The sequence below is a fragment of the Myxine glutinosa genome, chromosome 2 (genome assembly GCF_964187855.1).
Source record: "Myxine glutinosa chromosome 2, kmMyxGlut1.1, whole genome shotgun sequence".
Taxonomy (NCBI): Eukaryota; Metazoa; Chordata; class Myxini; order Myxiniformes; family Myxinidae; genus Myxine; species Myxine glutinosa.
This window is the reverse complement of record NC_136262.1, coordinates 117,994,385-118,021,749: the sequence shown is the minus strand read 5'-3', so window position 1 is coordinate 118,021,749 and position 27,365 is coordinate 117,994,385. Positions and strand designations below refer to the sequence as shown.

Below are 27,365 nucleotides of genomic sequence, written 5' to 3'. Positions count from 1 at the left end.
AGATTCCTATCCCCCTGAAACGCCGTGTGGTGAGGCACGCGGAGCGTCCCGAGTCACGCAAGTAAATATAATATAAATACATGACCATAGTCAAACAATCATAGATTCATTTATTCATTCGATATCACATTGTTTCAGGTAGTTTTCGATATCGATCAATATAAATGCTTTATTCGTTTAATGGGACCTCGATCATGTGTTTAATTACCTGGAAATGTTTAACGCTCAGGTAATGTGAGCACAAGGAATTTAGAGAAAGAATCTGAAGAAGAGGAACGTACGCATGAATGCGTGAGGAAGAAGAAGCCCCGCATGGTTGTGTAAGGAAGAAGAATCCCCCTACATGGCGTCCTCCACCGCAAGCTCGTCCGCGAATAGCGGCTCTTCCACAACGTCTACACGGCCGGTGCTGACCACCATTCCGAATGGTGTCAAGTTCCTGTTCGGGGGCATGTCCGGGTCAGTTTGGTGCTGGAAAAAAGGTCGGGGTGGATGGACTTCGTTTGACTTTCACTGTACTGTATGTTGTCTACGTGTGAACCATAACGCCCTCCCCACCAATCACCATGTCGCCCTCTCTGTCCCACAACCATCATCCAGCCTAGTCCATCCCGCAACACCCTTCCTTGGGTGGTCCTCCTCTCCCTTTCCCGCCCCCTCTCCCCCTCACCTCACCTCACCTCACCTCACCTCCCCGCCCCACCTCCCCTCCCCTCCCCCTCCCCTCCCCCGCCCCCCACCTCCCCTCCCCTCCCCCTCCCCTCCCCTCCCCGCCCCACCTCCCCTCCCCTCCCCGCCCCCGCCCCCGCCCCCACCTCCCCGCACCTCACCTCCTCGCCCCACCCCACCTCACCTGTCCTGATTGAGTGATTGGTGGTGTATCATTGGAATTCCCGTGTATGTACTACTTGTGAATGTCTGCAGTTGTAGAGGAACCCAAGTAGGGTTTGAAAGAGCAAAGGGTGTACGTACTTTGTATACTAGAGCCTTTACTTGTTGCTTTATGTAGCTTTCTTTGGCCTTCACTAGTTTATTATACACACCAGAAATAGCACCTGTCGCTTCGCTGATGGCAATTTAAAGAAGCGGGAGAGAGAGTGGGGGTAGAGAGACGGTGGAGGGGGGAAGGGGGGAGGTGGGGAGGCGGGGAAGTGGGGAGGGGGGGGGGGGGGGGGTGAAAACCTTCGGTGGTGATGGTAATAAATGGACTTTCAGGAAAAAAATATTTTGGTGTCCTATTCGATGACATTGTTTGCGGACATTATCCTTTTATTCCAAAACAGATCCTTCCATGACCTTGATGGAGGTTATGTTTTCAACCCTGTGTTTGTGAACAAAATATCTCAAAGTTGTGGACGGATTTCCCCAAAATTTGGTAGAGAGGTCGTGTGTGTATGTGACAAGGACGAAATGATTCGATTTCGGTGAAGATCCGGATTCTGATGAAGAACCACCTTTGGAGGCCATTTTTCCCTGCAGAGCAGGGGGGTTTTTTTTTTTTTTTTTTTTTTTTTTTTTTTTTGTATACAAGGTCGAGGCTCGTGAAAGAGCGAACATTAATCACACAGAAAGACAAACCAACACAAAAAACATATAACATAGGGAGCGGTAGACAAGATGGGGAGAGAAGGGGAAGGACACAAACACAACATTTGAGAGCAGGGACCGAGAGACATGGAGACATCGAGAGATCTGAGAGAGGGCGAGGGCTTTGGGGGGGGGGGGGGGCGTGGGAAGGGGGCGGTGGGAGAGGTATAAAACATATGGACACTGCCAGGACTTCCAGGAAAGAAGTTGGAATTTCAAACAAGGTGGATCTGGGGTGAATTAGCGGGGGTAGAAAAGATCAAGGTTTTGGATGGGGGAAGATAAGAGATGGTGGTGAACAGCTGTTTTTAAAGACCTGGAGGGAGGAGTGGGATTGAAGGGAGTGAGGGAGTTTGTTCCAGAGGCGGGAGAAAAGAGGAATGAAAGAGTGAAGGTGAGCAGAGAGCCGAGATTTCGGCAGTTTAACCATCAGAGGGTTGCTGGCAGATCTTGTGCGACCTGTAGGAATATTTGGGGGACAGAGCACAGAGAGAGCTGGGGGTGCAAGGCCGGAGAGGAGTCGGTAGAAGACAGAAAGACCACCTACCTGCCTGCGGTGAGTGAGTGAAAGGCCCTCAGAGATAGCTTCATCGCGGGAGATTCCAATAATTCTGAAAGCTTTGGTTTCAACAGCGTGAAGCCGAGCTAGGTGTGAGGCAGGAGCACCGGCCCATAGGGGAGAACAGTATTCCATTGAGCTGCGGATGAAAGCCTTGTATGTGGTGAGGAGCTCAGGTGTGCCGAGGAAGGACTTCGCACGACGGAGGATGCCCAGTCGGCGACTGGCTTTGGAGGCCAGCTTGGAAATGTGGTTTTCCCAAGAAAGATCATGGCAGATAGTGAGACCCAAAATCTTGAGCGACAGAACTTCTTGGAGAGGATTGTTGAGAAAGTAGATGGGAGGGTTGTCCAGTCGATCTTTTCGGAGAGACATAGTAAGAGTGTGAGATTTGTCAGGATTGAAAGACATGTTCCACTTGTTTGACCAGTCTGTGATTTTGTCCAGGTCTTCAGAGAGTGAGGAGGCAGCAGACTGCCGATCTGAGGGAAGAGGAATGGAGCGGCAGAGAGTGGAGTCATCAGCAAAGAGATAGAGAGGATTTTCGAGAGAGTCAGAGAGATCATTGATGAAGACCAGAAAAAGCACGGGGCCCAGAACACTGCCTTGGGGAACTCCAGCCTGAACAGGAAGAGGAGATGAGAGAAACCCATTCAGGGCCACACGTTGACGACGACTAGAGAGGAAGTCCGCCAGCCATGCGTGGAGATTTCCATGGATACCAAAGGAGGAGAGTTTGGTGAGCAGAGCGGGGTGCCAGACCGTGTCGAAGGCACGTGATATGTCGAGGGAGACAGCTCTAATTTCCTGTTTGGCATTGAGGACCTCCATCCATTGTTGAGACAGCAGAAGCAGCATGTCCAGAGTAGAGTGACCTGGTCTGAAACCAAATTGATGATCAGAGATCAAGCCATTGAAGAAGAGGAAAGATTTCATATCCGAAGCAATGATGGATTCCATGACTTTGCTGATAATTGGGAGAAGGCTGATTGGTCTGTAGTTGCTAGGATCTGTTTTTGCACCTTTTTTGTGCAAAGCGGTGATGTTGGCTGATTTCCAAGCAGATGGCAGTTGACCTTGAGCAAAAGAGAGGGTGAAGAGAACAGAGAGAGGGTGAGATAGAGCAGCAGAGCAGGATTTTAGGACCCGTGGGCTGATGCCGTCGGGTCCAGTTGCAGAATCAGAGTCGAGGGTTGACAGAAACTTTTCCACCTTGTCAGGAGGAAAGGACACGGAGTCCAGGAGCAGCAGGGTACGACTGGGTATGGTGGGTACAGAGAGGGATGGGTTTGGGACACAAGATTTAGAGGCAAACACAGAGTTGAGGCATTCAGCTTTTTCACGTGCGGAGTCAGCTGTGTAGCCGTTTGAGGTAAGGGAGGGGATGGAGGGGGAACAAACACCAGAAACGGATTTGACCAGACGCCACCAGGATTTGGAAGAGGGAGACAGATAAGAGAGTTCGGTCTTGAGAACGGAGAGATATTGTTTCCTGGCTCTCCTGAGGGTGGACACACACTTGTTTCGGGCTTTGTGAAAGGAAATGAGATTTCCTTCCGTTGGATTTGCTTTCCAGGAGACGAAGGCAAGTTGTTTCTGGGCAACAGCCTCACCACAAGATTCCGTGTACCATGGACGGGAGGAAGGGTATGACAACTGAAGACGAGATGGGATAAATCTGTGCATGAGAGAGAGCAATTTACTTTGGAAGAATTCCCAGGATGAGTTGATGTCAGAGGTGGTAGAGATGGGAGACCAGTCCAGATGATTGATGGCTGCTTGAAGACCGTGCCAGTTGGCCTGAGTGAAATGCCAGACTCGTCGACGCTGAGCAGGCTCCCTGAGGATGGTCAGAGAGATGTCCACTTTAACAAGGACATGATCAGATGATCCGATCGGAGCAGAAGAAGAGCAGCAGACATTTTCAGGGAAGTTAGTCATAACCAAGTCCAGAAGAGAAGATGTTCCGTTGACTGAGATCCGGGTCGGGAAATTGACAGATTGTGTCAGTCCCAGTGAGTCGCAGAAGTCCTTTGCTGAGGAGCCATGGCTGGTGAGAGAGGTACCCACACCCAGCCAACTGGCATGATGACAGTTGAAATCACCACATATGAGGAAGAGAGAGTTGGGATGAGTAGATAGAAGTTGGTCCATATCATCAGACAGCGAGATGTAGATGGAGTCATCACTGTTTGGTGGACGGTACAACACACATATGAACAAGAGGTGGGAGCGAAGGGGAAGCCGTAGCCAGAGGTATTCCTGGGGGTGAGGTGGAGAGAGTGCAGTGCAGGGCGAGTGAGGAAGAGAGTTTTTGATAAAGATAGCAACCCCGCCTCCAGGACGAGGCTCAGGTCTATCATACCGGAGGAGGGAGTAGCCCGGGAGAGATACTATGGAATCAGAGACATCATAAAGGAGGAAAGTTTCTGTTAAGCAGATCACGTCTGGTTTGACAGAAGCAACCTGTATGGAGAGATCAGTTAAGTTTGAACGAAGGCCCCGGATGTTTGAGGTCCATACCGTTAATGAAGAGGAAGGGGGAGCATCAGATACAGAACAGGGGGGAGGAGGGGTAGGGTAAGATGTGGAAGAGGTGGAAGAGGTAGGCAGAGCTGTTGAAGGTGTGTCAGAGATTTCAGAATAGCTCGGAGAAAGGGATGGATGGGGCGGACAAAAGGTTTGATGGTGATTGGGTGAGCCACAATGAGGTGTTATTTGAGGAGGGGGAAGAGCGAGGCAGAAGGTTGGGGGAGATGGAGGTGAGAGTTTGAAGGGGGAAGAAGCGGGGAGGACGCTTTGAGGAGGGGGAGTGAGAGGGGGGAAATTGAGAAGCAATGAGGGTGGGGAGATTTGAAGGGGAGGGGTGAGGGGGAAGTTTGGGAGGGAAGGGGCAAGGGGAGGGATTTGAAAGGGATGGGATATGGGGGAGATTTGGAGGGGAGGGGTGAGGCAGGAGTCTAGGAGGGGAGGGGCGAGGGGGCGTCTTGGCGGGGAGGGGTGAGGGGGTCGTTTAGGAGGGAGGGGGCAAGGGGGGAGATTTGAAAGGGATGGGTGATGGGGAAGATTTGGAGGGGAGGGGTGATGGGGAAGATTTGGAGGGGAGGGGTGAGATTGGATTTTTGAAAGTGTACGATTTATGGGAAACGAACATTTATTGCAAAATGAGTTGCTTGTGACCTTCGAGTTAAAAATACGTTTAAGGACGCTGGATGGAGGATGGAGTGCAGGAGAGTTTAGGGAATGTAGAAAAAAGGCACTATAGGAGATGGATATTTTTTTGGGGATGAATTGATTTGGTGAGCAAGTCGAAAGCAGCCTTTTAAAGAAGAAGAAGAAAAAGGTGTTATAAAATATGACGGAATACATAACTTGAGGGGAAAGTGTAAACATTGAAGGTTAATGAGTGAAAACTATCTGGGGAAATGGGGGAGAAACACGTGGTCGAAGAACGAACGAACGAATAAGAATGAATAAACGAATGATAACAGAGAAGGGAAATTTTTTTTTTTTTTTTTTTTTTTTTGAGTTGAGATTTACACAAGGAAGTAGGCTATGGGTGAAAAGACTGGGAATACAGAGAACGAAAGTTATTGGATCACAAAAGACGGACCGCTGAGAGAAAAACAAAGCCTCAAGGTTGTACAGTGCACACTGTACAAGGCCTCAAGACACGACACGGCAAACAGACGATCAATTTATGAAAGATAAACACCGAGAAACAACCAAAGTTGCACACAATAACTTCACACACCGAAAGATAAATACAGTTTCGACAAATTACAATTGTGAACAGACTTAACTTCGAAAAACGTGGAGACCCAACAGGGTTGGCCTTTTTTGGGCACCTTGGTCCCTTTTTTGAAGCAATGTTTTATGGCCGGATGCCCTTCCTGCCGCCAAACCTGTTAGTCGCCTCTTGCGACACACGGAATTACCAGTGAACTGGTACTCAATTTGCCGACCTCGGGGGGATGACAGGCTGAGTCAACCCCCCTGGTGTTAATTCAGAGATCGACCGGGATTCGATCCCAGGATCCCAAGCCAGCACCCTAACCGCTAAGCCAACACCAGACTGAAAGATGTAGATCTGAGAATGTAGATCCGATAAATTTTTGAGTGATTCTTCACCGTTGAGTGATCGGACCAAAAACGATAAATATCAGGATATTTCAAAGTTATGGATGATTTATGACAAAACCTGACGGATGAGTTGGTTAGGTGACAGGAACAAGCCGATTAGATTTTGGTTCAGGTCCGAATCCAGATCCGGCCTATCAGTGGGATACAAAACATACAGTGTTCGGAGGTATGCGCTCTACCGAGAACCGTTGTAGTATTTAATGTGTCTTGTTCATCATGGTCCCTTCGGTGAAACAACTTCAACACTGGTTACAGTTGTAATTTGTGATGAACTGCCTCCTCAGCAGGTTTTATTTTTTTTCCATACCAAGTCGAGGCTTGTGTAAGAGCTAACACATAGAACACGTGAAAAAGTGAGCGGGAGACAAGAGGGGGAGAGAGAGGGAAGCACAACGACAGTGGGAAACAGGGACGTCAGAGATCTGTGGAAGGGAGAGGGCTGGGGGAGGGAGGGGGAAGGGGAGGGTACACTGTATAAAACAAATGAACACTACCAGGAATTTCAGGAACGAAGTCGGAGATTTAAAAAGGTAGATCTGGGGTGAATTAGCGGGGATAGAAAAGATCAAGGTTTTGGATGGGAGAAGATAAGAGATGGTGGTGAACAGCTGTTTTGAAGACCTGGAGGGAGGAGTGGGATTGAAGAGAGTGAGGGAGTTTGTTCCAGAGGTGGGAGAAAAGAGGAATGAAAGAGTGAAGGTGAATAGAGAGTCTTGATTTTGGCAGTTTCACCATAAGAGGGCTGCAGGCAGATCTTGTGTGACCTGCAGGAATATTTGGGGGACAGAGCACAGAGAGAGCTGGGGGAGCAAGGCCGGAAAGGCATCTGTAGAAGACAGAAAGACCACCAACCTGCCTGCGGTGAAAGAGAGAGAAAGGCCGGCCCTCAGAATCGGCTTCATCTCGAGAGATTCCAATGATTCTAAAAGCCTTGGTTTCAACAGCGTAAAGCCGAGCTAGGTGTGAGGTAGGTGCACCAGCCCAGAGGGGAGAGCAGTATTCCATTGAGCTGCGGATGAAAGCCTTGTATGTGGTGAGGAGCTCAGAAGTGCCCAGAAAGGACTTCGCACGACAGAGGATGCCCAGTCACCAACTGGCTTTGAATGCCAGCTTGGAAATGTGGTTTTCCCAGGAAAGATCATGGCAGACAGGACCTAAAAGCTTGAGTGACAGAACTTATTTGAGAGGATTGTTGAGAAAGTAGATGGGAGGGTTTTCCAGATGGTCTTTTCAGAGACACATGGTGAGAGTGTGAGATTTGTCAGGATTGAAAGACATGTTCCATTTGTTTTACCAGTCTGTGATTTTGTCCAGGTCTGCAGAGGGTGAGGAGGCTGCAGACTGCCGACCTGAAGGTTGAGATATGGAGCGGCAGAGAGTGGAGTCATCAGTAAAGAGATGGAGAGGATTTTCCAGAGATTTGGAGAGATCATTGATGAAGATCAGAAAAAGCACAAGGCCCAGAACATTGCCTTGGGGAACTCCAGCCTGCACAGGAAGAGATTAGAGAAATCCATTGAGAGCCACATGTTGAAGTCCACAAGCCATGTGTGGAGGCTTCCATGGATACCATAAGAGGAGAGTTTGGTGAGCAGGGCGGGGTGCCAGGCCATATCGAAGGCACATGATATGTCAAGGGAGACGGCTCTAATTTCCTGTTTGACGTTTCGGACCTCCATCCATTGTTGAGACAGCAGAAGCAACATGTCCAGAGTAGAGTGACCTGGTCTGAATCCAAATTGATGATCTGAGATCAAGCCACTGGAGCAGAAGAAGGATTTGATATCTGAAGCAATGATGGATTCCATGACCTTGCTGATAATTGGGAGAAGGCTGATTGGTCTGTAGTTGCAAGGATCTGTTTTTGCACCTTTTTGTGTAAAGCGGTGATGTTGGCTGATTTCCAAGATGTTGGCAGATGACCTTGAGCAAAAGAGAGGGCGAAGAGAACAGAGAGAGGGAGTGAAAGAGCGGCAGAGCAGGATTTTAGGACCCATGGGCTGATGCCGTCTGGTCCAGTTGCAGAAAAAGAGTCGAGGGTTGACAGAAACTTCTCCACCTTGTCAGGAGAGAAGGACACAGAGTCCAGGAGTAGTTGGGTTCGACTGGGTAAGGTGGGTACAGAGAGACGGGGATGGGACACAAGATTTAGAGATAAACACAGAGTTAGGCATTCAGCTTTTTCACTTGCGGAGTCACCTGTGTAGCCATTTGAGGTAAGGGAGGGGATGGAGGGGGAACAAACACCCGAAACAGATTTGACCAAACGCCACCAGGATTTGGAGGATGGAGACAGGTTTGAGAGTACAGTCTTGAGACAACAACAACACAACAATATGCATTTTAAGGCCATTTTCCCTGCTTGAGTGGGGGTTAGTCTTGCGGTCCCCATGACAATCTTCTCCATTTTGCCCTATTTTCTGCATCTCTCCTTGTTAACCCCCTTGCCCGCATTTCTTCTTCCACCATCTTTAACCAAATCTTTCTCGGTCTTCCCCGTCCTATACTTCCTTCTACATTAATTTCCATCACTCTTCTCAACCAGTCACTTTCATCCTTCCTCAACACATGACCAACCCATCTCAACCTGTTCCTCTTCACAGCATCAATCACAGGCTCTATTCCCATCATCTTTCGCAATTCATCATTTGTCTGCCTCTCTCTCAACGATATTCCGCACATCCACTGAACCATTCGCATTTCCACCCTTTCCAGCCTTCGTTGCTGCTCTACATTCATGACCCAAGTCTCGCTCCCATAAATCATAACACTTCTCACACATGCAGCATACACCTTTCCCTTCAGGTTCAACGACACTCCCCTCCTCATCAGCACGCCACTCAGTTCCCGAAACTTCTTCCATGCACATCTCACTCTTGCAACCGTTGCCGAGTCTGATCCACCTTCTCCATTCAGCATGTCTCCGAGGTAGCAAAATGTTTTCACACCTTCCAGCTTCACGCCGTCTCCAAGATCCAACTCAACATTTCCTCCATCTGCAGCTCCCTCTGTGCACACCTTACATTTGAATGTAGCTGCCACACTGGTTAATGACCCTCTCAGACCACTACATTTTTGATGAACCCACTCAGCGCACATTGTACATTGAATGGAGTTCACTCCGACACCCTTCCTGCACAAAGCACATGGCCACTTCCCAGTTCTTTCCACCTCACCACATGCTTTACCACTTGCCATCACCTTCGTCTTTCCTATATTCACCTTCAGACCTTTTGTCTCCACACATTCCTTCCACTTGTTCATCTTTTCCTTCAGTCCATCCATACTTTCCGCAATCAACACCAGATCATCTGCATACAACAGCTCCCACGGTAAACCCTCCTTTACGTTCTGAGGCAGCATCTCCATCACAGCTATAAATGGTAGTGGACTTAGTACCGACCCCTGATGCATTCCCACCTTCACCTCAAACTCACCACTGTTCCCGTCCTTCGTCCTTACAGCTGTGCGCGCTCTTTTGTACATTGCCATCATTACTCTGATCAACCATTCCTCCACTCCTAACTTCCTCAATGCCCATGTCAATACTTCGCGTGGAACCCTATCGAATGATTTCTCCAGATCAACAAACCCAAGAACAACTTCTTCCTCTTCTCCATGTACTTCTCCTGCAACTGCCTCACAATAAAGAGCATGTCTGTCGTTCCTCTTCCTGGCATAAATCCAAACTGCATTTCGTCGATCTTCACTTTCTTCCTTATCCTCCTCTCCAACACCCTTTCCAATACCTTCATTCCATGCTCCAATAACTTTATCGCTCGGTACGAGCCACACTCCAGAGGGTCACCTTTCCCCTTATATAGAGGGACGAGGGTACTCAGTTCCCAATCCACTGGAATACGGCCTTCTTTCACCACCAGATTACAGATCTCTGTCATTCTCTTCACACCCCAACTTCCTGCTGCCTTCAACATATCTCCCACAATTCCCGTCGGCCCTCCCGCTTTTCTACTCTACATTGCTTTTATCGCTTCCTCAACTTCCTTCTCAGTTATCTTCTCTGCCGGTCCTAAAACTGGGTTACTCTCTATGTTGCCATCAGTCTTGAGAGTGGAGAGATATTGTTTCCTGACTCTCCTGAGGGTAGACACACACTTGTTCCGAGCTTTATGAAAGGAACTGAGATTGCCTTAAGTTGGATTTGCCTTCCAAGAGGCAAAGGCAAGTTGTTTCAGGGCAACTACGTCACCACAAGATTCAGTGTACCATGGACGGGAGGAAGTGTATGACAACTGAAGACGAGATGGGGTGAATCTAATCTGTACAGTTGACTTTGTGAGAATTCCCAGGAAGAGTTGATATCATGATCAGGTAAGAGAAAGCGAGGTTCGTGGTGATCAGGGAAGACGTATCGAGGCCAGGTGGAGGGTTATCTGAGAATATGTATCAAGGTGTGATTCATGCTGATTGGAGAAGATCAATGGTGGGACTCATGTTTATCAGAGAAGTGATGTCAAGGTGACGTCACCTTCACACGAGTGAAACCCGAATTATCTTCACTTTGGGCACCACCACCATCAGTGTTAGCTTATTCGCGTGGAACCCTATCCATGCGGGTTGGTGTTTTTTTGTTTTTTTTACAAAACCAATAACCATTCGTTCCACAGGATGATGTTGCTAAAGTTTGTTGCGATTTGCATTCAATGAAATATTAAGTAGAACTTGCAATGAAAACACAAATCAGAAAGGGAATGATTTCTGTGTGATGCACCTCGAAATGACTGTGCCTGCAGAATGGGGGCCACGCTGTTTGTGCAGCCGCTGGATCTTGTGAAAAACCGGATGCAACTGAGTGGAAAGGAAGGACAGGCCAAGGAGCACCGTACGAGTCTGCACGCCGTGCGCGCCATTGTGCGGGCTGAGGGTCTCTTGGGCATGTATAATGGGTGCGTCGCCCCACTTGGCGTATTACAAACGGTTTCTGAGCAGGTGGTGTTACCTTGAGTGTCTCCGTCACGACTGCATGATAATTGAAAATGTACGATAGATGTCATGGTCGCATTTGATGTTCGTCCGTGACGCACTTCAATGGTCTTGATTCCCTCGGTTGATTGCTCAAAGATGTAACGACGCAAACGTCACTGTCTGTGAGATTTTCCTCACTTGGACTTTGCTTTGTTGTGATTTTTAAATATTCCTCCGTTTTTATTTTGGAGCCCTTTCTCGTGTTTGTGTTTACCAATTGGAATGCAACATGTCCGCCAGACTCTCTGCGGGCCTGCTTCGCCAAGCCACGTACACGACGACCCGTCTCGGGACTTACACGGCCCTGATGGAACGTGCCGGCGGCGGGCCGGGATCGCCGCCGCCTCCCTTTCTCGTCAAAGCCGCCCTCGGCATGGTGGCCGGTGCTTGCGGCGCTTTTGTGGGGACGCCGGCAGAGGTCGCCCTCATTCGCATGACGTCCGATGGCCGGTGAGGTTTCGCCATCGCCTCGAGTAAGCGTACCCGAACGTGGCCCGTGGCCGAGTCGTGACTGCACATTCTTTGTCGACAGGCTTCCTGTGAATGAGCGACGCGGATACAAGAACGTCTTCAACGCACTCATCCGCATCACCCGTGAAGAAGGCCTACTAACACTATGGAGGGTCATTAAGCTTCCTTATTTGTGAATTTGTCTCTCTGATGTTTCCTTCTTCTACCTTCCTCACGATTTGTTCCTTTCCCAAACCTTCACTCATCCTTTATCCTCGATTTACTTGACCCTGTCCCCAATCTCTCATCTCCTCCAGGGTTGTATTCCGACTATCAATCGAGCCGTGGTGGTTAATGCGGCACAGCTTGCTTCCTATTCTCAGGCAAAACAATTCCTACTGTCAACAGGTATTGTGACCACGAGAGAAAAAGAACCGACCAAGAGGGGATGAGAGGGTTCATGGGAAATTACGGACCAATGAGGGGCATTCCAGAGGGCTTCGGCGGAGCAAACGAATGGCCTCGGAAGGCCGACGTCCTCCACCAAACTGATCAGGTGTCTTGTTTTACTTTTCCCTCCAGGTTATTTATCAGATAACATCGGCTGCCATTTCTGTGCCAGCATGTTGAGCGGTCTCGTAACGACGGCCGCTTCCATGCCCGTCGACATCGCCAAGACCAGGTGCGTCCTTTGTTCCCAATCGTTTCCTCATGTTCTCATGTCAAACTCAAATGGTTTCCCATTGTCGATTCTCCCTCCATGGTCACCTTCCGCCACAGGGTTCAAAACATGAAGATCATTGATGGAAAGCCGGAGTATAAAAATGGAATGGTAAGTTAAAAGCTTTGATCTGTGATTGTAAAGCTCTAATTTGTGGTGGCGGAGCTCGTGTTTTCACCTGTCTGTCTGTGAACAGGATTTCTGAAAAAGTTGTGGATTCAGACGAAATTTGGTTGGACAGGTTGGGTGTGTGACGAGGACTAAATGATTCGATTTTGGTGAAGATCCGGATCATAGAATTTTAAAAGTGATTCTTCACTATTGAGAGATGGGACCAAAAACGATACATAGCAGGATATCTCAAAAAGTTATGGACGACTTGACAAAACGAGGTGGACGAGTTGGTTTGGTGATAAGATCAAGCGATTCGATTTTGGTGCAGGTCTGAATCCAGAGCCTGGTGTTGGCTTAGCGGTTAGGGTGCCGGCTTGGGATCCTAGGATCCTGGGTTCGAATCCCGGTCGATCGCCGAATTAACGCCAGGGGGGTTGACTCAGCCTGTCATCCTTCCGAGGTCGGCTAATTGAGTACCAGTTCACTGGTAATTCCCTGTGTGTCGCAAGAGGCGACTAACAGGGTTGGCGGCAGGAAGGGCATCCGGCCGTAAAACATTGCTTCAAAAAGGGGACCATGGTGCCCGAAAAAGGCCAACCCCTGCTTTGCAGGGAAAAATGGCCTCTAAAGGTGGTTCTTCTGAATCCAGATCCGGCCTAACATTGGGATACAAAACGTAAAGTGTTCAGCCTGGCGGAGGTGTGCGCCCTACCGAGTGTCGGTCTAGTTTATTGTGTAGCCATCTTGCATCGGCGCGTACTTGTGCGCCATCTTGTCTTTACTTTGAGAGGATATCTTCTGGAGATTCTTGTTTAAGTTGTTGTAATCACGCGTACCGAGTTCCTTCGCGTGTGCTTCCTCGGTCCATATCCAGGGCCTTGTGCACCACGATGCGCTCCGTTCGCGTTTCCTACCATTTCTCTCTTCCTGTTCGTTCATTCATCTGCTTCTTGCCCCCATTCCCCCATCGTCGGTGCGTTGCCTCGTTCTCCTCCGTTGTCCCGCTCTCTTTCCCCAGCCTCGACATGCATCATGATGTGATAGAATTTTTTTTACTACTATTTTCTTTCTGTTCCTCACTTTTCAACCTCCTGGTCTACCTCTTGCACTTTTCCTTTTTCCACCTGCTCTTTTACTCCATACCTGCATTTTTTTCCAAATTCTACCTTTTGCACTTTTCCTTTTTCCACCTGCTCTTTTACTCCATACTTGCATTTTTTCCAAATTCTACCTTTTGCACTTTTCCTTTTTCCACCTGCTTTTTTACTCCATACCTGTATTTTTTCCAAATACTACCTTTTGCACTTTTCCTTTTTCCACCTGCTCTTTTACTCCATACCTGCATTTTTTCCAAATTCTACCTTTTGCACTTTTCCTTTTTCCACCTGCTCTTTTACTCCATACCTGCATTTTTTCCAAATTCTACCTTTTGCACTTTCCCTTTTTCCACCTTTTCCACTTTCTACTCCATACCTGCATTTTTTCCAAATTCTACGTTTTGCACTTTTCCTTTTTCCACCTGCTCTTTTACTCCACACCTGCATTTTTTCCAAATACTACCTTTTGCACTATTCCTTTTTCCACCTGCTCTTTTACTGCATACCTGCATTTTTTCCAAATTCTACCTTTTGCACTTTCCCTTTTTCCACCTTTTCCACTTTCTACTCCATACCTGCATTTTTTCCAAATTCTACCTTTTGCACTTTTCCTTTTTCCACCTGCTCTTTTACTCCATACCTGCATTTTTTCCAAATTCTACCTTTTGCACTTTTCCTTTTTCCACCTGTTCTTTTACTCCATACCTGCATTTTTTCCAAATACTACCTTTTGCACTATTCCTTTTTCCACCTGCTCTTTTACTGCATACCTGCATTTTTTCCAAATTCTACCTTTTGCACTTTCCCTTTTTCCACCTTTTCCACTTTCTACTCCATACCTGCATTTTTTCCAAATTCTACGTTTTGCACTTTTCCTTTTTCCACCTGCTCTTTTACTCCACACCTGCATTTTTTCCAAATTCTACCTTTTGCACTTTTCCTTTTTCCACCTTTTCCACTTTCTACTCCATACCTGCATTTTTTCCAAATACTACCTTTTGCACTATTCCTTTTTCCACCTGCTCTTTTACTGCATACCTGCATTTTTTCCAAATTCTACCTTTTGCACTTTCCCTTTTTCCACCTTTTCCACTTTCTACTCCATACCTGCATTTTTTCCAAATTCTACGTTTTGCACTTTTCCTTTTTCCACCTGCTCTTTTACTCCACACCTGCATTTTTTCCAAATTCTACCTTTTGCACTTTTCCTTTTTCCACCTGCTCTTTTACTCCATACCTGCATTTTTTTCCAAATTCTACCTTTTGCACTTTTCCTTTTTCCACCTGCTCTTTTACTCCATACCTGCATTTTTTTCCAAATTCTACCTTTTGCACTTTTCCTTTTTCCACCTGCTCTTTTACTCCATACCTGCATTTTTTCCAAATTCTACGTTTTGCACTTTTCCTTTTTCCACCTGCTCTTTTACGCCACACCTGCATTTTTTCCAAATTCTACCTTTTGCACTTTTCCTTTTTCCACCTGCTCTTTTACTCCATACCTGCATTTTTTCCAAATTCTACGTTTTGCACTTTTCCTTTTTCCACCTGCTCTTTTACTCCATACCTGCATTTTTTCCAAATACTACCTTTTGCACTATTCCTTTTTCCACCTGCTCTTTTACTGCATACCTGCATTTTTTCCAAATTCTACCTTTTGCACTTTCCCTTTTTCCACCTTTTCCACTTTCTACTCCATACCTGCATTTTTTCCAAATTCTACGTTTTGCACTTTTCCTTTTTCCACCTGCTCTTTTACTCCACACCTGCATTTTTTCCAAATTCTACCTTTTGCACTTTTCCTTTTTCCACCTGCTCTTTTACTCCATACCTGCATTTTTTTCCAAATTCTACCTTTTGCACTTTTCCTTTTTCCACCTGCTCTTTTACTCCATACCTGCATTTTTTTCCAAATTCTACCTTTTGCACTTTTCCTTTTTCCACCTGCTCTTTTACTCCATACCTGCATTTTTTCCAAATTCTACGTTTTGCACTTTTCCTTTTTCCACCTGCTCTTTTACGCCACACCTGCATTTTTTCCAAATTCTACCTTTTGCACTTTTCCTTTTTCCACCTGCTCTTTTACTCCATACCTGCATTTTTTCCAAATTCTACGTTTTGCACTTTTCCTTTTTCCACCTGCTCTTTTACTCCACACCTGCATTTTTTCCAAATTCTACCTTTTGCACTTTTCCTTTTTCCACCTGCTCTTTTACTCCATACCTGCATTTTTTCCAAATTCTACCTTTTGCACTTTCCCTTTTTCCACTTTCTACTCCATACCTGCATTTTTTCCAAATTCTACCTTTTGCACTTTTCCTTTTTCCACCTGCTCTTTTACTCCATACCTGCATTTTTTCCAAATTCTACGTTTTGCACTTTTCCTTTTTCCACCTGCTCTTTTACTCCACACCTGCATTTTTTCCAAATTCTACCTTTTGCACTTTTCCTTTTTCCACCTGCTCTTTTACTCCATACCTGCATTTTTTCCAAATTCTACGTTTTGCACTTTTCCTTTTTCCACCTGCTCTTTTACTCCACACCTGCATTTTTTCCAAATTCTACGTTTTGCACTTTTCCTTTTTCCACCTGCTCTTTTACTCCACACCTGCATTTTTTCCAAATACTACCTTTTGCACTATTCCTTTTTCCACCTGCTCTTTTACTGCATACCTGCATTTTTTCCAAATTCTACCTTTTGCACTTTCCCTTTTTCCACCTTTTCCACTTTCTACTCCATACCTGCATTTTTTCCAAATTCTACCTTTTGCACTTTTCCTTTTTCCACCTGCTCTTTTACTCCATACCTGCATTTTTTCCAAATTCTACCTTTTGCACTTTTCCTTTTTCCACCTGTTCTTTTACTCCATACCTGCATTTTTTCCAAATACTACCTTTTGCACTATTCCTTTTTCCACCTGCTCTTTTACTGCATACCTGCATTTTTTCCAAATTCTACCTTTTGCACTTTCCCTTTTTCCACCTTTTCCACTTTCTACTCCATACCTGCATTTTTTACAAATACTACCTTTTGCACTATTCCTTTTTCCACCTGCTCTTTTACTGCATACCTGCATTTTTTTCCAAATTCTACCTTTTGCACTTTTCCTTTTTCCACCTTTTCCACTTTCTACTCCATACCTGCATTTTTTCCAAATTCTACGTTTTGCACTTTTCCTTTTTCCACCTGCTCTTTTACTCCACACCTGCATTTTTTCCAAATTCTACCTTTTGCACTTTTCCTTTTTCCACCTTTTCCACTTTCTACTCCATACCTGCATTTTTTCCAAATACTACCTTTTGCACTATTCCTTTTTCCACCTGCTCTTTTACTGCATACCTGCATTTTTTCCAAATTCTACCTTTTGCACTTTCCCTTTTTCCACCTTTTCCACTTTCTACTCCATACCTGCATTTTTTCCAAATTCTACGTTTTGCACTTTTCCTTTTTCCACCTGCTCTTTTACTCCACACCTGCATTTTTTCCAAATTCTACCTTTTGCACTTTTCCTTTTTCCACCTGCTCTTTTACTCCATACCTGCATTTTTTTCCAAATTCTACCTTTTGCACTTTTCCTTTTTCCACCTGCTCTTTTACTCCATACCTGCATTTTTTCCAAATTCTACGTTTTGCACTTTTCCTTTTTCCACCTGCTCTTTTACTCCACACCTGCATTTTTTCCAAATTCTACCTTTTGCACTTTTCCTTTTTCCACCTGCTCTTTTACTCCATACCTGCATTTTTTCCAAATTCTACCTTTTGCACTTTCCCTTTTTCCACTTTCTACTCCATACCTGCATTTTTTCCAAATTCTACGTTTTGCACTTTTCCTTTTTCCACCTGCTCTTTTACTCCACACCTGCATTTTTTCCAAATTCTACCTTTTGCACTTTTCCTTTTTCCACCTGCTCTTTTACTCCATACCTGCATTTTTTTTTCCAAATTCTACGTTTTGCACTTTTCCTTTTTCCACCTGTTCTTTTACTCCATACCTGCATTTTTTCAAATTCCCTGTTCCCATTTCCTTTCAGGATGTGCTGGTGCGGGTGATACGGCTGGAGGGTGTATTTTCACTCTGGAAGGGATTCACTCCTTACTACGCACGCCTCGGTCCCCATACGGTCCTCACCTTCATATTTCTGGAACAGCTCAATTCCCTGTATTTGCACCGGATCGCTTAACCGTTCCGTTCGTTCAACGTCCGGACACTCGGCATCGCGTCTGCTCGTTACGTTGCCCAATGAGACGCTTTGGCCTTGATCTAGACTCAAGATTTAAAGGGAAGGTAACCACATGGGTGGACGCTCGACGAGTCTCAGCTGATGCGACTTTCTCCGACATGGCCACTATCAACTGGGTGCATTAATTTTGCCAGATAATCATTTTTAAACAGTCGGTTCTTTACAATTTGCACTGTTTGCATTGTTTTGGAGCCAGCCAATCAAATGCAGTGTGATGTCATTTCACACAACCATAATTATGTAGCATTGTGACTTACTTCCATTGGAGGTTTTCAGTATTTTTGAAGATGTTCAAATTGGGTTTCAGTTGATCACTAATGTCATTGAAGTTATTCCTGATCATGTAGCAATGAGTGTGACCATTTTGATGGGGAACGTGAAACCTCAAACCCCCGTGTGACGGGATACTTGGTTATTTGCAACAGATACCGAAAAGCCAGCATGTTTGCCAGGTGTGAATATGGCCCGTGTCCGATTGTAATTCGGCAGGTGTGAATATGGCCGATCTGTCTGATTGTAATTTGCCGTTGCCTGCCGCTCTGCAATGGCTAGCTCGTAGTGCGAGTCGTTTGGAGTAAGTTGTGCTATTCTTCCAATAAATCACACTATGTGGTTGGTGGAAGTGTTTGCATATGTTGAAATGTGTGGAAACAATAAAATCCATGATCATTAATATCGACTTTTATTCTTCCTTTTACCTCCATATTAACCGTAGTCCCTTTTAGTGACAGGAAGCACATGTTTTGTATGAAGTTACCTCGTCCCATGTAGATATATCCCATCAGTTACCTCGTCCCATGTATATATATATATATATATATATATCCCATCAGTTACCTCGTCCCATGTAGATATCCCATCAGTTACCTCATCCCATGTATATATATCCCATCAGTTGCCTCATCCCATCATTGCATGGTGTTGTGAATGTTGATGAGAAATTCCACAAGTTTATCTTCTATCTCCAAACTTTCTGTCTTCTCGCTCTCACTTAACCCCAACCACACTCGCTCAATCGGTCCTACCTTTGCCTCTCCCTCCCGTGTGGACTTCTGCCTCCCACCTGCCGTCTCTTGCACGACGCGTTGTGCCTCAGAGCCTTTCCCTTCACTGCTGCATTCTACCAGTTGCCCCTCGACTTTCTGGTCCCCTCCTCTACTAACCAAAACAAGCAACCGTTTCCTCCTCTCGGTCAATAGGTTTGCCACGACTGCGACTGCACGCTGAAGGGAGGGAGCCAGACGAGCGAGTCCGGCGGTAGCCCGGCTCTCCAGTTGCTCGGGCTCGGACTCCAGCTTGAAGGCGACGATGAAAGCGGCAGGGACCCAGAAGGACGCCAGTGGTGATAAAAGCTTAGGGATGGGTGAGAGGGTCAACTGTGGTGGTGAGGGGAGCATAGGGATATAATTAATGAGTGGGGGGTGGGGGGTGGGGGGAGGGGGGGGGGGGTTAGAGATTCTCATTTAGAAGAGATTCTCATCTAAATGAAGTTTCTACCCATGTTGATCTCCAAGTCTGTGCATTTGTTTAATGTCCAATCCACGTAATGTGCATTTCCCATGATCGGAACGGAACGCCATGAGGTTTACACTGAGCTCACCGCCACAAACGCACCTCGAGTGGTTTTCCCAACGAATGGATCTTGTGTTGGGGCATCGTGTCTGGCGGCTGGTGGAAGTCGGAAACTGCTGCAGCAAGAAACAAGATGGCGGATGGACCTGCAATTGGGTCAGTACAGGCTGTTTAGATGATAGAAATTGTGAACCATTCTTCCTTACTCATCCTTTCCACCTTAAATTAGCCTAATCAACAACAAAACTGCCTTTCACTTTCCATCCACATGATACATTTTTATTTGTGCCACACATCTGTTGTGGACCCACCATGTTTAAATTGTACTGAGTATAATGTCATAACAACTCAATGTTTTGAGAAATGGGCCCTTCCTGAAAAGGGTGTGATTGTAGAGCTGACATTAACATAAGTCTCATTAATAGTTGTGAGGCATAGTGGGGCAGTTGGTAGTTGTGGGGTAGTTGGTCGTTGCGGGGAGTAGTGGGGCAGTTGGTAGTTGTGGGGAGTAGTGGGGCAGTGGGTTGTTGCAGGTATTTGCGGGAAGTAGTGGGGCAGTTGGTAGTTGCGGGTAGCAGTGTGACTGTTGATGCTGCATTGAGCAGCGGGTGTTTGTCTCACAGTAACAGGCGGATGTTACCTTTAACTTTAAGAGATTATTTTCCACCAACAATTGAGAAACCTTGTTAATGATAATATGGATGCTTCAATAAGGTCGACGAGTGTGACGTTAGTGGTGAACATGGGTTTGTGGTTTCATCACAATTACCGTAATTGGTGTTATCAGGAGATTGATAGAAATAATTAAAATATGGAACAAATACAATATCCATGGGTGAAGATAGGAAAAGGTGGGGATGGGGTCAGAGGGTAGATATGGGATAACGTCGCATGAGGTGACTGTGGATGACAGCGCTCTTGAAAGATTAGAGGAAGGGGGACAGGAAGTCAATTCCACACAGGAATGGGGGGGGGGGGGGGGGGGATTAAGGAGGAAAGTGGAACAGTCAGTTTCGAATTGTGGAAAAAAATAGTTAAGTGTGGGATTCTGGAGGAAGGAGGATGATCTGAGTGCTGATGGTGGAATGAAGAGATTTTTTTTTTTAGTGATGAAAGGAAGGAATTATTTTTGGGATCATCCTTTCTCACCTAACGGTTCCAGTGCTAGTGAAGCCGCACGCAGGAGATGGAGATATTCGTACACCGTACAGAACGGAACGCACAACAACGTTCGCAGATTGTGAGCCTCGCGTCGTTTACGGAGAACCCACTCGAGTCTGGGCAACCGCTCGGCTCGGATAGTCTTCCCGATCCGGGGACTCGGCCCAATCTCCGTTACCTCGCATTCCTGGCAAATTGTCATCTCGTTTTCCGCCTCACCTGCATCTGCCCATTCACGGAGCTCTTCAGTGAATATGTAATCCATTCCATCTTCTTCACTTCCCAATCCCAAACTTCCTACTCCACCAGACTGTCCCTTTCTGACATTCCCCTTCTGCTTTTCTCCTTCTTCATCAAACTCCATATAATCAAGGAGATCGAGCCTGGGGAGAAAATAAGTGGATACATTGTCGATAATCAAAAAAAAACAACCTCCATCACCTTAGTTACAGATTACAAAAACCAACTACCTGTGCCTTACTTATCAAATACCACGTGATCACTCTTCTCGATGTACTCGATCCCAATGGAACTCATATCCTGTACTCTCTACTCATCAACCTTTCTTTCCCCCAAGGAATCTCTCATCTGCCTCGTCACCACAATAGTACTCTCCGGTCTCCGTTCGAATGGCCGGCGGCTCACCCAGCGAAGTGCCGAGAGAAGGGAACCAGAGAGCCAAGTCGATGGAGGAAGATGACTGCGTAACCAGATGACAGAAACTTCTCGGTGGATGCTGCACCTCTGAATCCACTGCTGAAGTTATCCAGGAATCGTACAGAGCATGCTTCAAGGGGTGCCTGAGAATGAATGACGAATCATCAGTCAATACAAATGGTATATGGAGGAATCTATATATATAAAACACTGTGTGTGTGTGTGTGTGTGTGTGTGTGTGTGTGTGTGTGTGTGTGTGTGTGTGTGTGTGTGTGTGTGTGTGTGTGTGTGTGTGTGTGTGTGTGTGTGTAATGTTACCGATAGACTCCTAAACGGAGAGGCTTACGTGCTTGATATTTGGCATAGACATGGCCATTGAGCCTGGGACGAACATGGCCGAACTCAAAATATTTGACGATCCATATTTTTTTATTCATATTTACCTCAGCGCATTTCAGCGCACGGAATCAATGGAATCAGAGCGATCACGTGATGACGCTATGAACGCTATGACGCTATGAAAAAAAAAAATCGCTATGACGCTATGAAAAAAAAAATCGCTATGAAACGCTATGACGCTATGAACGATATGACGCTATGAAAAAAAAAATCGCTCGCTTTACCAAGGGGCTCGCTCTCCCCCCGTTCCCTCCCCTCCCCTTCCCTCTCCCCCCCCCCCCCTCCCCCGCCCGGCAATGCCGGGTACTTCTGCTAGTAGTATATAACATCATGAGAATGAATGACTAATCATCAGTCGAAACAAATGATATATGGAGGAATAGTGTATAACATCATGAGGATGAATGACAGCATCAGTTAATACAAATGATATATGGAGGAATAGTATATAACATCATGAGAATGAATGACTAATCATCAGTCAATACAAATGATATATGGAGGAATAGTATATAACATCATGAGAATGAATGACTAATCATCAGTCAATACAAATGATATATGGAGGAATAGTGCATAACATCATGAGAATGAATGACTAATCATCAGTCGATACAAATGATATATGGAGGAATAGTGTATAACATCATGAGGATGAATGACAGCATCAGTTAATACAAATGATATATGGAGGAATAGTATATAACATGAGAATGAATGACTAATCATCAGTCAATACAAATGATATATGGAGGAATAGTATATAACATGAGAATGAATGACTTATCATCAGTCAATACAAATGATATATGGAGGAATAGTATATAACATCATGAGAATGAATGACTAATCATCAGTCAATACAAATGATATATGGAGGAATAGTATATAACATGAGAATGAATGACTTATCATCAGTCTATACAAATGATATATGGAGGATTAGTGTATAACATCGTGAGAATGAATGACTAATCATCAGTCGAAACAAATGATATATGGAGGAATAGTGTATAACATCATGAGGATGAATGACAGCATCAGTCAATACAAATGATATATGGAGGAATAGTATATAACATCATGAGAATGAATGACTAATCATCAGTCAATACAAATGATATATGGAGGAATAGTGCATAACATCATGAGAATGAATGACTAATCATCAGTCAATACAAATGATATATGGAGGAATAGTATATAACATCATGAGAATGAATGACTAATCATCAGTCAATACAAATGATATATGGAGGAATAGTGTATAACATCATGAGGATGAATGACTAATCATCAGTCAATACAAATGATATATGGAGGAATAGTGTATAACATCATGAGGATGAATGACAGCATCAGTCAATACAAATGATATATGGAGGAATAGTGTATAACATCATGAGGATGAATGACAGCATCAGTTAATACAAATGATATATGGAGGAATAGTATATAACATCATGAGAATGAATGACTAATCAGTCGATACAAATTATTTTTGGAGGATTAGTGTATAACATCATAAGAATGATGTATGTGAGGACGAATGATGTATGAATGATGGTGTATGTGAGGACGAATGATTGTGTATGTAAGGACGAATGATGTATGAATGATGGTGTATGTGAAGAGGCATGATTTAAGAATGAACGTGCATGTGAGGAGAAATGATGGTGTATATGAGGACTGATGTAAGAATGAACATTCATGCATCATTCCTCCTCACATGCACGATGGTGTATTTGAGGACGAATGATGTATGAATGATGGTGTATGTGAGGAGGAATGATGTAAGAATGAACGTGCATGTGAGGAGAAATGATGTATATGAGGAGGAATGATGGTGTATATGAGGATTGATGTAAGAATGATGGTGTATGTGAGGACGAATGATGTATGAATGATGGTGTATGTGAAGAGGAATGATTTAAGAATGAACGTGCATGTGAGGAGAAATGATGTTGTATATGAGGAGGAATGATGGTGTATATGAGGATTGATGTAAGAATGAACATTCATGCACCATTCCTCCTCACATGCACGATGGTGTATTTGAGGACGAATGATGTATGAATGATGGTGTATGTGAGGAGGAATGATGTAAGAATGAACGTGCATGTGAGGAGGAGTGATGCATGAACGATGGTGTATGTGAGGACGAATGATGTATGAATGATGGTGTATATGAGGAGGAATTATGGTGTATATGAGGAGGAATTATGGCGTATATGAGGAGGAATTATGGTGTATATGAGGAGGATTTATGGCGTATATGAGGAGGAATTATGGCGTATATGAGGAGGAATTATGGTGTATATGAGGAGGATTTATGGCGTATATGAGGAGGAATGATGTACAAATGAACATGCACGTGAGGAGGAATGTTGTATTAATGTACGTGTAAATGAGATGGAATGATTAATGAACGACTGATTTGGTGTGGTCCAGCATTTGCATCTGAATCCCTGGATCATTGGGGAAGCCAAGTTCAAATCATTCATGTCATTTCATTCACTCGATGCAGAGCGTCCATTCGTTTGAGGGCACGGCTGTGCCGCCGATGCAGTGCCATCTGCAGGTTAGGGCAGGAATTTGTAATTTATTCAGGGTGCCGGCGATAGCTCGCCTACTCTTTGCAAAGGACACCGTGGGATCTTTAACGTCCATCAGCTAATGCTGGCAGACAGAATGCCCATTTAACGTCCATGGGAGTACAGGCTAGACCGCCAAGAGGTGAGCGTGTACCTGTAGGAAGGAATCTGGGCCATCCTTTCAGCCCAAGTCTCACCCGAGTCCCGCCCGACGTCACCAGCGCCACCCTGGTGCCCCGAAGTCCGTGCCACTTGGTGAAGGTCTTCATGGCACGAGCCGTGCGATCCAGACTCCGAGGAGCAGGAAGTCCAGCTAACAGGTCCTTGGCTCGCTCCATCACCGGGACTCCGCTCGACCCCTCGGCACGTGCTCTGGAGCCTCGAGATCGATTTCTGCGGTGGGTGGAAGATGAATCGCAATGGCAGTTTTTAAAATGAGGAAACAGCAGCAAAGGGGAAACAGTTGGTCCCTATCCATGTATTATGTGTGCAGAGGGGGTTAAATTGAGAAGAGAATGGAGGATCCTGGGGGTGGGGAAGGACAGGGGAAAGAACCGGGCAAGGAGGCAGTGTTGTGTTAAAAGTGAAATAATAGTAACGTACAATATAATCAATTGTACAAACAATTGTCCGATTGAACGAGTTACGTTTTAAACACATTAAATTAAATGAACGTTCACATCACGTGACTCGATGAGAAAATGACCTCTGATTTGAGGTCAAAACTCAATGTTAGAGCTTGTACAAGGAGTGTCGATCACGGATACCTGCGGTACTTGTACAAAGTGTCGATCACGGATACCTGCGGAACTTGTACAAGGAGTATCAATCACGGATACCTGCGGTACTTGTACAAGGAGTATCAATCACGGATACCTGCGGTACTTGTACAAGGAGTATCAATCACGGATACCGGCGGTACTTGTACAAGGAATGTCAATCACGGACACCGGCGGTACTTGTACAAGGAGTGTCAATCACGGACACCGGCGGTACTTGTACAAAGAGTGTCGATCATGGATACCTGCGGTACTTGTACAAGGAGTATCAATCACGGATACCTGCGGTACTTGTACAAGGAGTATCAATCACGGATACCGGCGGTACTTGTACAAGGAATGTCAATCACGGACACCGGCGGTACTTGTACAAAGAGTGTCGATCATGGATACCTGCGGTACTTGTACAAGGAGTATCAATCACGGATACCTGCGGTACTTGTACAAAGTGTCGATCACGGACACCGGCGGTACTTGTACAAAGTGTCGATCACGGACACCGGCGGTACTTGTACAAAGTGTCAATCACGGACACCGGCGGTACTTGTACAAAGAGTGTCGATCACGGATACCTGCGGTACTTGTACAAGGAGTATCAATCACGGATACCTGCGGTACTTGTACAAAGAGTGTCGATCACGGACACCGGCGGTAATTGTACAAAGTGTCGATCACGGATACCTGCGGTACTTGTACAAGGAGCATCAATCACGGACACCTGTGGTACTTGTACAAGGAGTATCAATCACGGATACCTGTGGTGCTTGTATAATGAGTGTCAATCACGGATACCTGCGGTACCTGTACAAGGAGTATCAATCACGGATACCTGCGGTACTTGTACAATGAGTATCAATCACGGACACCTGCGGTACTTGTACAAGGAGTATCAATCACGGATACCTGCGGTACTTGTACAAAGTGTCGATCACGGACACCGGCGGTACTTGTACAAAGTGTCGATCACGGACACCGGCGGTACTTGTACAAAGTGTCGATCACGGATACCTGCGGTACTTGTACAAGGAGTATCAATCACGGACACCTGCGGTACTTGTACAAGGAGTATCAATCACGGACACCTGCGGTACTTGTACAAGGAGTATCAATCACGGATACCTGTGGTGCTTGTATAATGAGTGTCAATCACGGATACCTGCGGTACTTGTACAAGGAGTATCAATCACGGATACCTGCGGTACTTGTACAAGGAGTATCAATCACGGATACCTGCGGTACTTGTACAAGGAGTATCAATCACGGATACCTGCGGTACTTGTACAAGGAGTATCAATCACGGATACCTGCGGTACTTGTACAAGGAGTATCAATCACGGATACCTGCGGTACTTGTACAAGGAGTGTCAATCACGGATACCTGCGGTACTTGTACAAGGAGTATCAATCACGGATACCTGCGGTACTTGTACAAGGAGTGTCAATCACGGATACCTGCGGTACTTGTGCAAGGAGTATCAATCACGGATACCTGCGGTACTTGTACAAGGAGTATCAATCACTGATACCTGCGGTACTTGTACAAGGAGTATCAATCACGGATACCTGCGGTACTTGTGCAAGGAGTATCAATCACGGATACCTGCGGTACTTGTACAAGGAGTATCAATCACGGATACCTGCGGTACTTGTACAAGTACAGTCTCCCCGGGCAAATTAACCTACGAGATCCAATTTGTGATGTTTAAAAGCGATTTGAAGAAACCTTCGAGGAAAGGAAAACGTTTGTACTCCATAACCCGCGTACGTATACACATCACAAAGTATTAACTACACGAAAATTGACCGGAAACCTGAGGACACGACCTTTAGTCCCGAGCGGAAGCAGCAAACACCGATGCAGATCAATACACCTCCCAAATAGCCGTCTTCACGTAAACTCCGAAGAGGATGACACCTGGCACGGCCTAAACAGCCTTTTCGTAATTTGCTTTCATGTTTCGTCCCTTTTGGAAAAGGATTAAAATGACCAGGATACAAAAACGGACGTACGTCGGTGGAGTTCGAGTACCGCTACCGGGAGGTCGCTGGTTCGAATCCCGGCCGATCAATAGGCCTACGTGCTGCGTCCTTGGTTGACGTTCAATATTTTAAAAGGACAAACAACCACAGGTTGGCAACCGTTACCCAGGGTTGAAGAGGGGCCGAGTGGCTTCCTGCGTTGAAGTTCCTTATGCTATGAGGGAACTCGTCGTTTAATTGCGATTCGTTTACTGATGCAGCACAAGGGCGTCCACGTGACGTCACTTCCTGGATACCGGTGCTTGTCTGAACGGGGCTTTTCGTGGG

The 27,365-nt window shown here is 45.7% G+C and overlaps 2 protein-coding genes across 12 annotated transcripts; one reads left to right on the top strand and one right to left on the bottom strand.

Annotated features, from left to right (window-relative positions):
* Positions 1–272: 272 nt before the first annotated feature.
* SLC25A11 (solute carrier family 25 member 11) lies at positions 273–18,569 on the top strand. The gene is made up of 8 exons (XM_068107341.2): positions 273–459; positions 11,044–11,196; positions 11,516–11,725; positions 11,808–11,898; positions 12,043–12,133; positions 12,308–12,407; positions 12,506–12,557; positions 17,687–18,569. The coding sequence occupies exons 1-8, from the start codon at positions 344–346 to the stop codon at positions 17,834–17,836; spliced, it is 963 nt and encodes a 320-aa protein (XP_067963442.2). The 5' UTR covers positions 273–343; the 3' UTR covers positions 17,837–18,569.
* On the bottom strand, positions 18,563–27,346 carry PPCS (phosphopantothenoylcysteine synthetase). Of its 11 annotated transcripts, none has more exons than XR_013622343.1 (7): positions 26,883–27,256; positions 24,477–24,672; positions 21,275–21,429; positions 20,618–21,012; positions 19,511–19,614; positions 18,734–19,272; positions 18,563–18,653 (listed from the first exon to the last, which is right to left on the bottom strand). XR_013622343.1 is itself a non-coding variant. In XM_078771515.1 (7 exons), the coding sequence occupies exons 2-6, from the start codon at positions 24,615–24,617 to the stop codon at positions 18,805–18,807; spliced, it is 1,263 nt and encodes a 420-aa protein (XP_078627641.1). In that variant the 5' UTR covers positions 24,618–24,672; positions 27,204–27,346; the 3' UTR covers positions 18,563–18,685; positions 18,764–18,804. The 11 variants fall into 11 exon arrangements, 10 of the variants coding, with proteins under 10 accessions (XP_078627641.1, XP_078627639.1, XP_078627635.1 ...); XM_078771515.1 differs by having other exon boundaries at positions 18,563–18,685; positions 18,764–19,272; positions 27,204–27,346; XM_078771513.1 differs by having other exon boundaries at positions 18,563–18,685; positions 18,764–19,272; positions 27,069–27,321.
* Between the last annotated feature and the right edge of the window lie 19 nt (positions 27,347–27,365).

What these genes read in the sequence shown, in the direction of transcription:
- SLC25A11 (XM_068107341.2), top strand. Translation starts at nt 344, where the DNA reads ATGGCGTCCTCCACCGCAAGCTCGTCCGCGAATAGCGGCTCTTCCACA. An exon ending in CTCTTGGGCATGTATAATGG is followed by an intron (nt 11,197 to 11,515) that starts GTGCGTCGCCCC and finishes CATGTCCGCCAG; the next exon opens with ACTCTCTGCGGGCCTGCTTC. An exon ending in CGCATGACGTCCGATGGCCG is followed by an intron (nt 11,726 to 11,807) that starts GTGAGGTTTCGC and finishes CTTTGTCGACAG; the next exon opens with GCTTCCTGTGAATGAGCGAC.
- PPCS (XM_078771515.1), bottom strand. Translation starts at nt 24,617, where the DNA reads ATGGAGCGAGCCAAGGACCTGTTAGCTGGACTTCCTGCTCCTCGGAGT. An exon ending in TGACGTCGGGCGGGACTCGG is followed by an intron (nt 21,430 to 24,476) that starts GTGAGACTTGGG and finishes ATTCATTCTCAG; the next exon opens with GCACCCCTTGAAGCATGCTC. An exon ending in CGTTGGGAAAACCACTCGAG is followed by an intron (nt 19,273 to 19,510) that starts GTGCGTTTGTGG and finishes TCACCACCACAG; the next exon opens with TTGACCCTCTCACCCATCCC.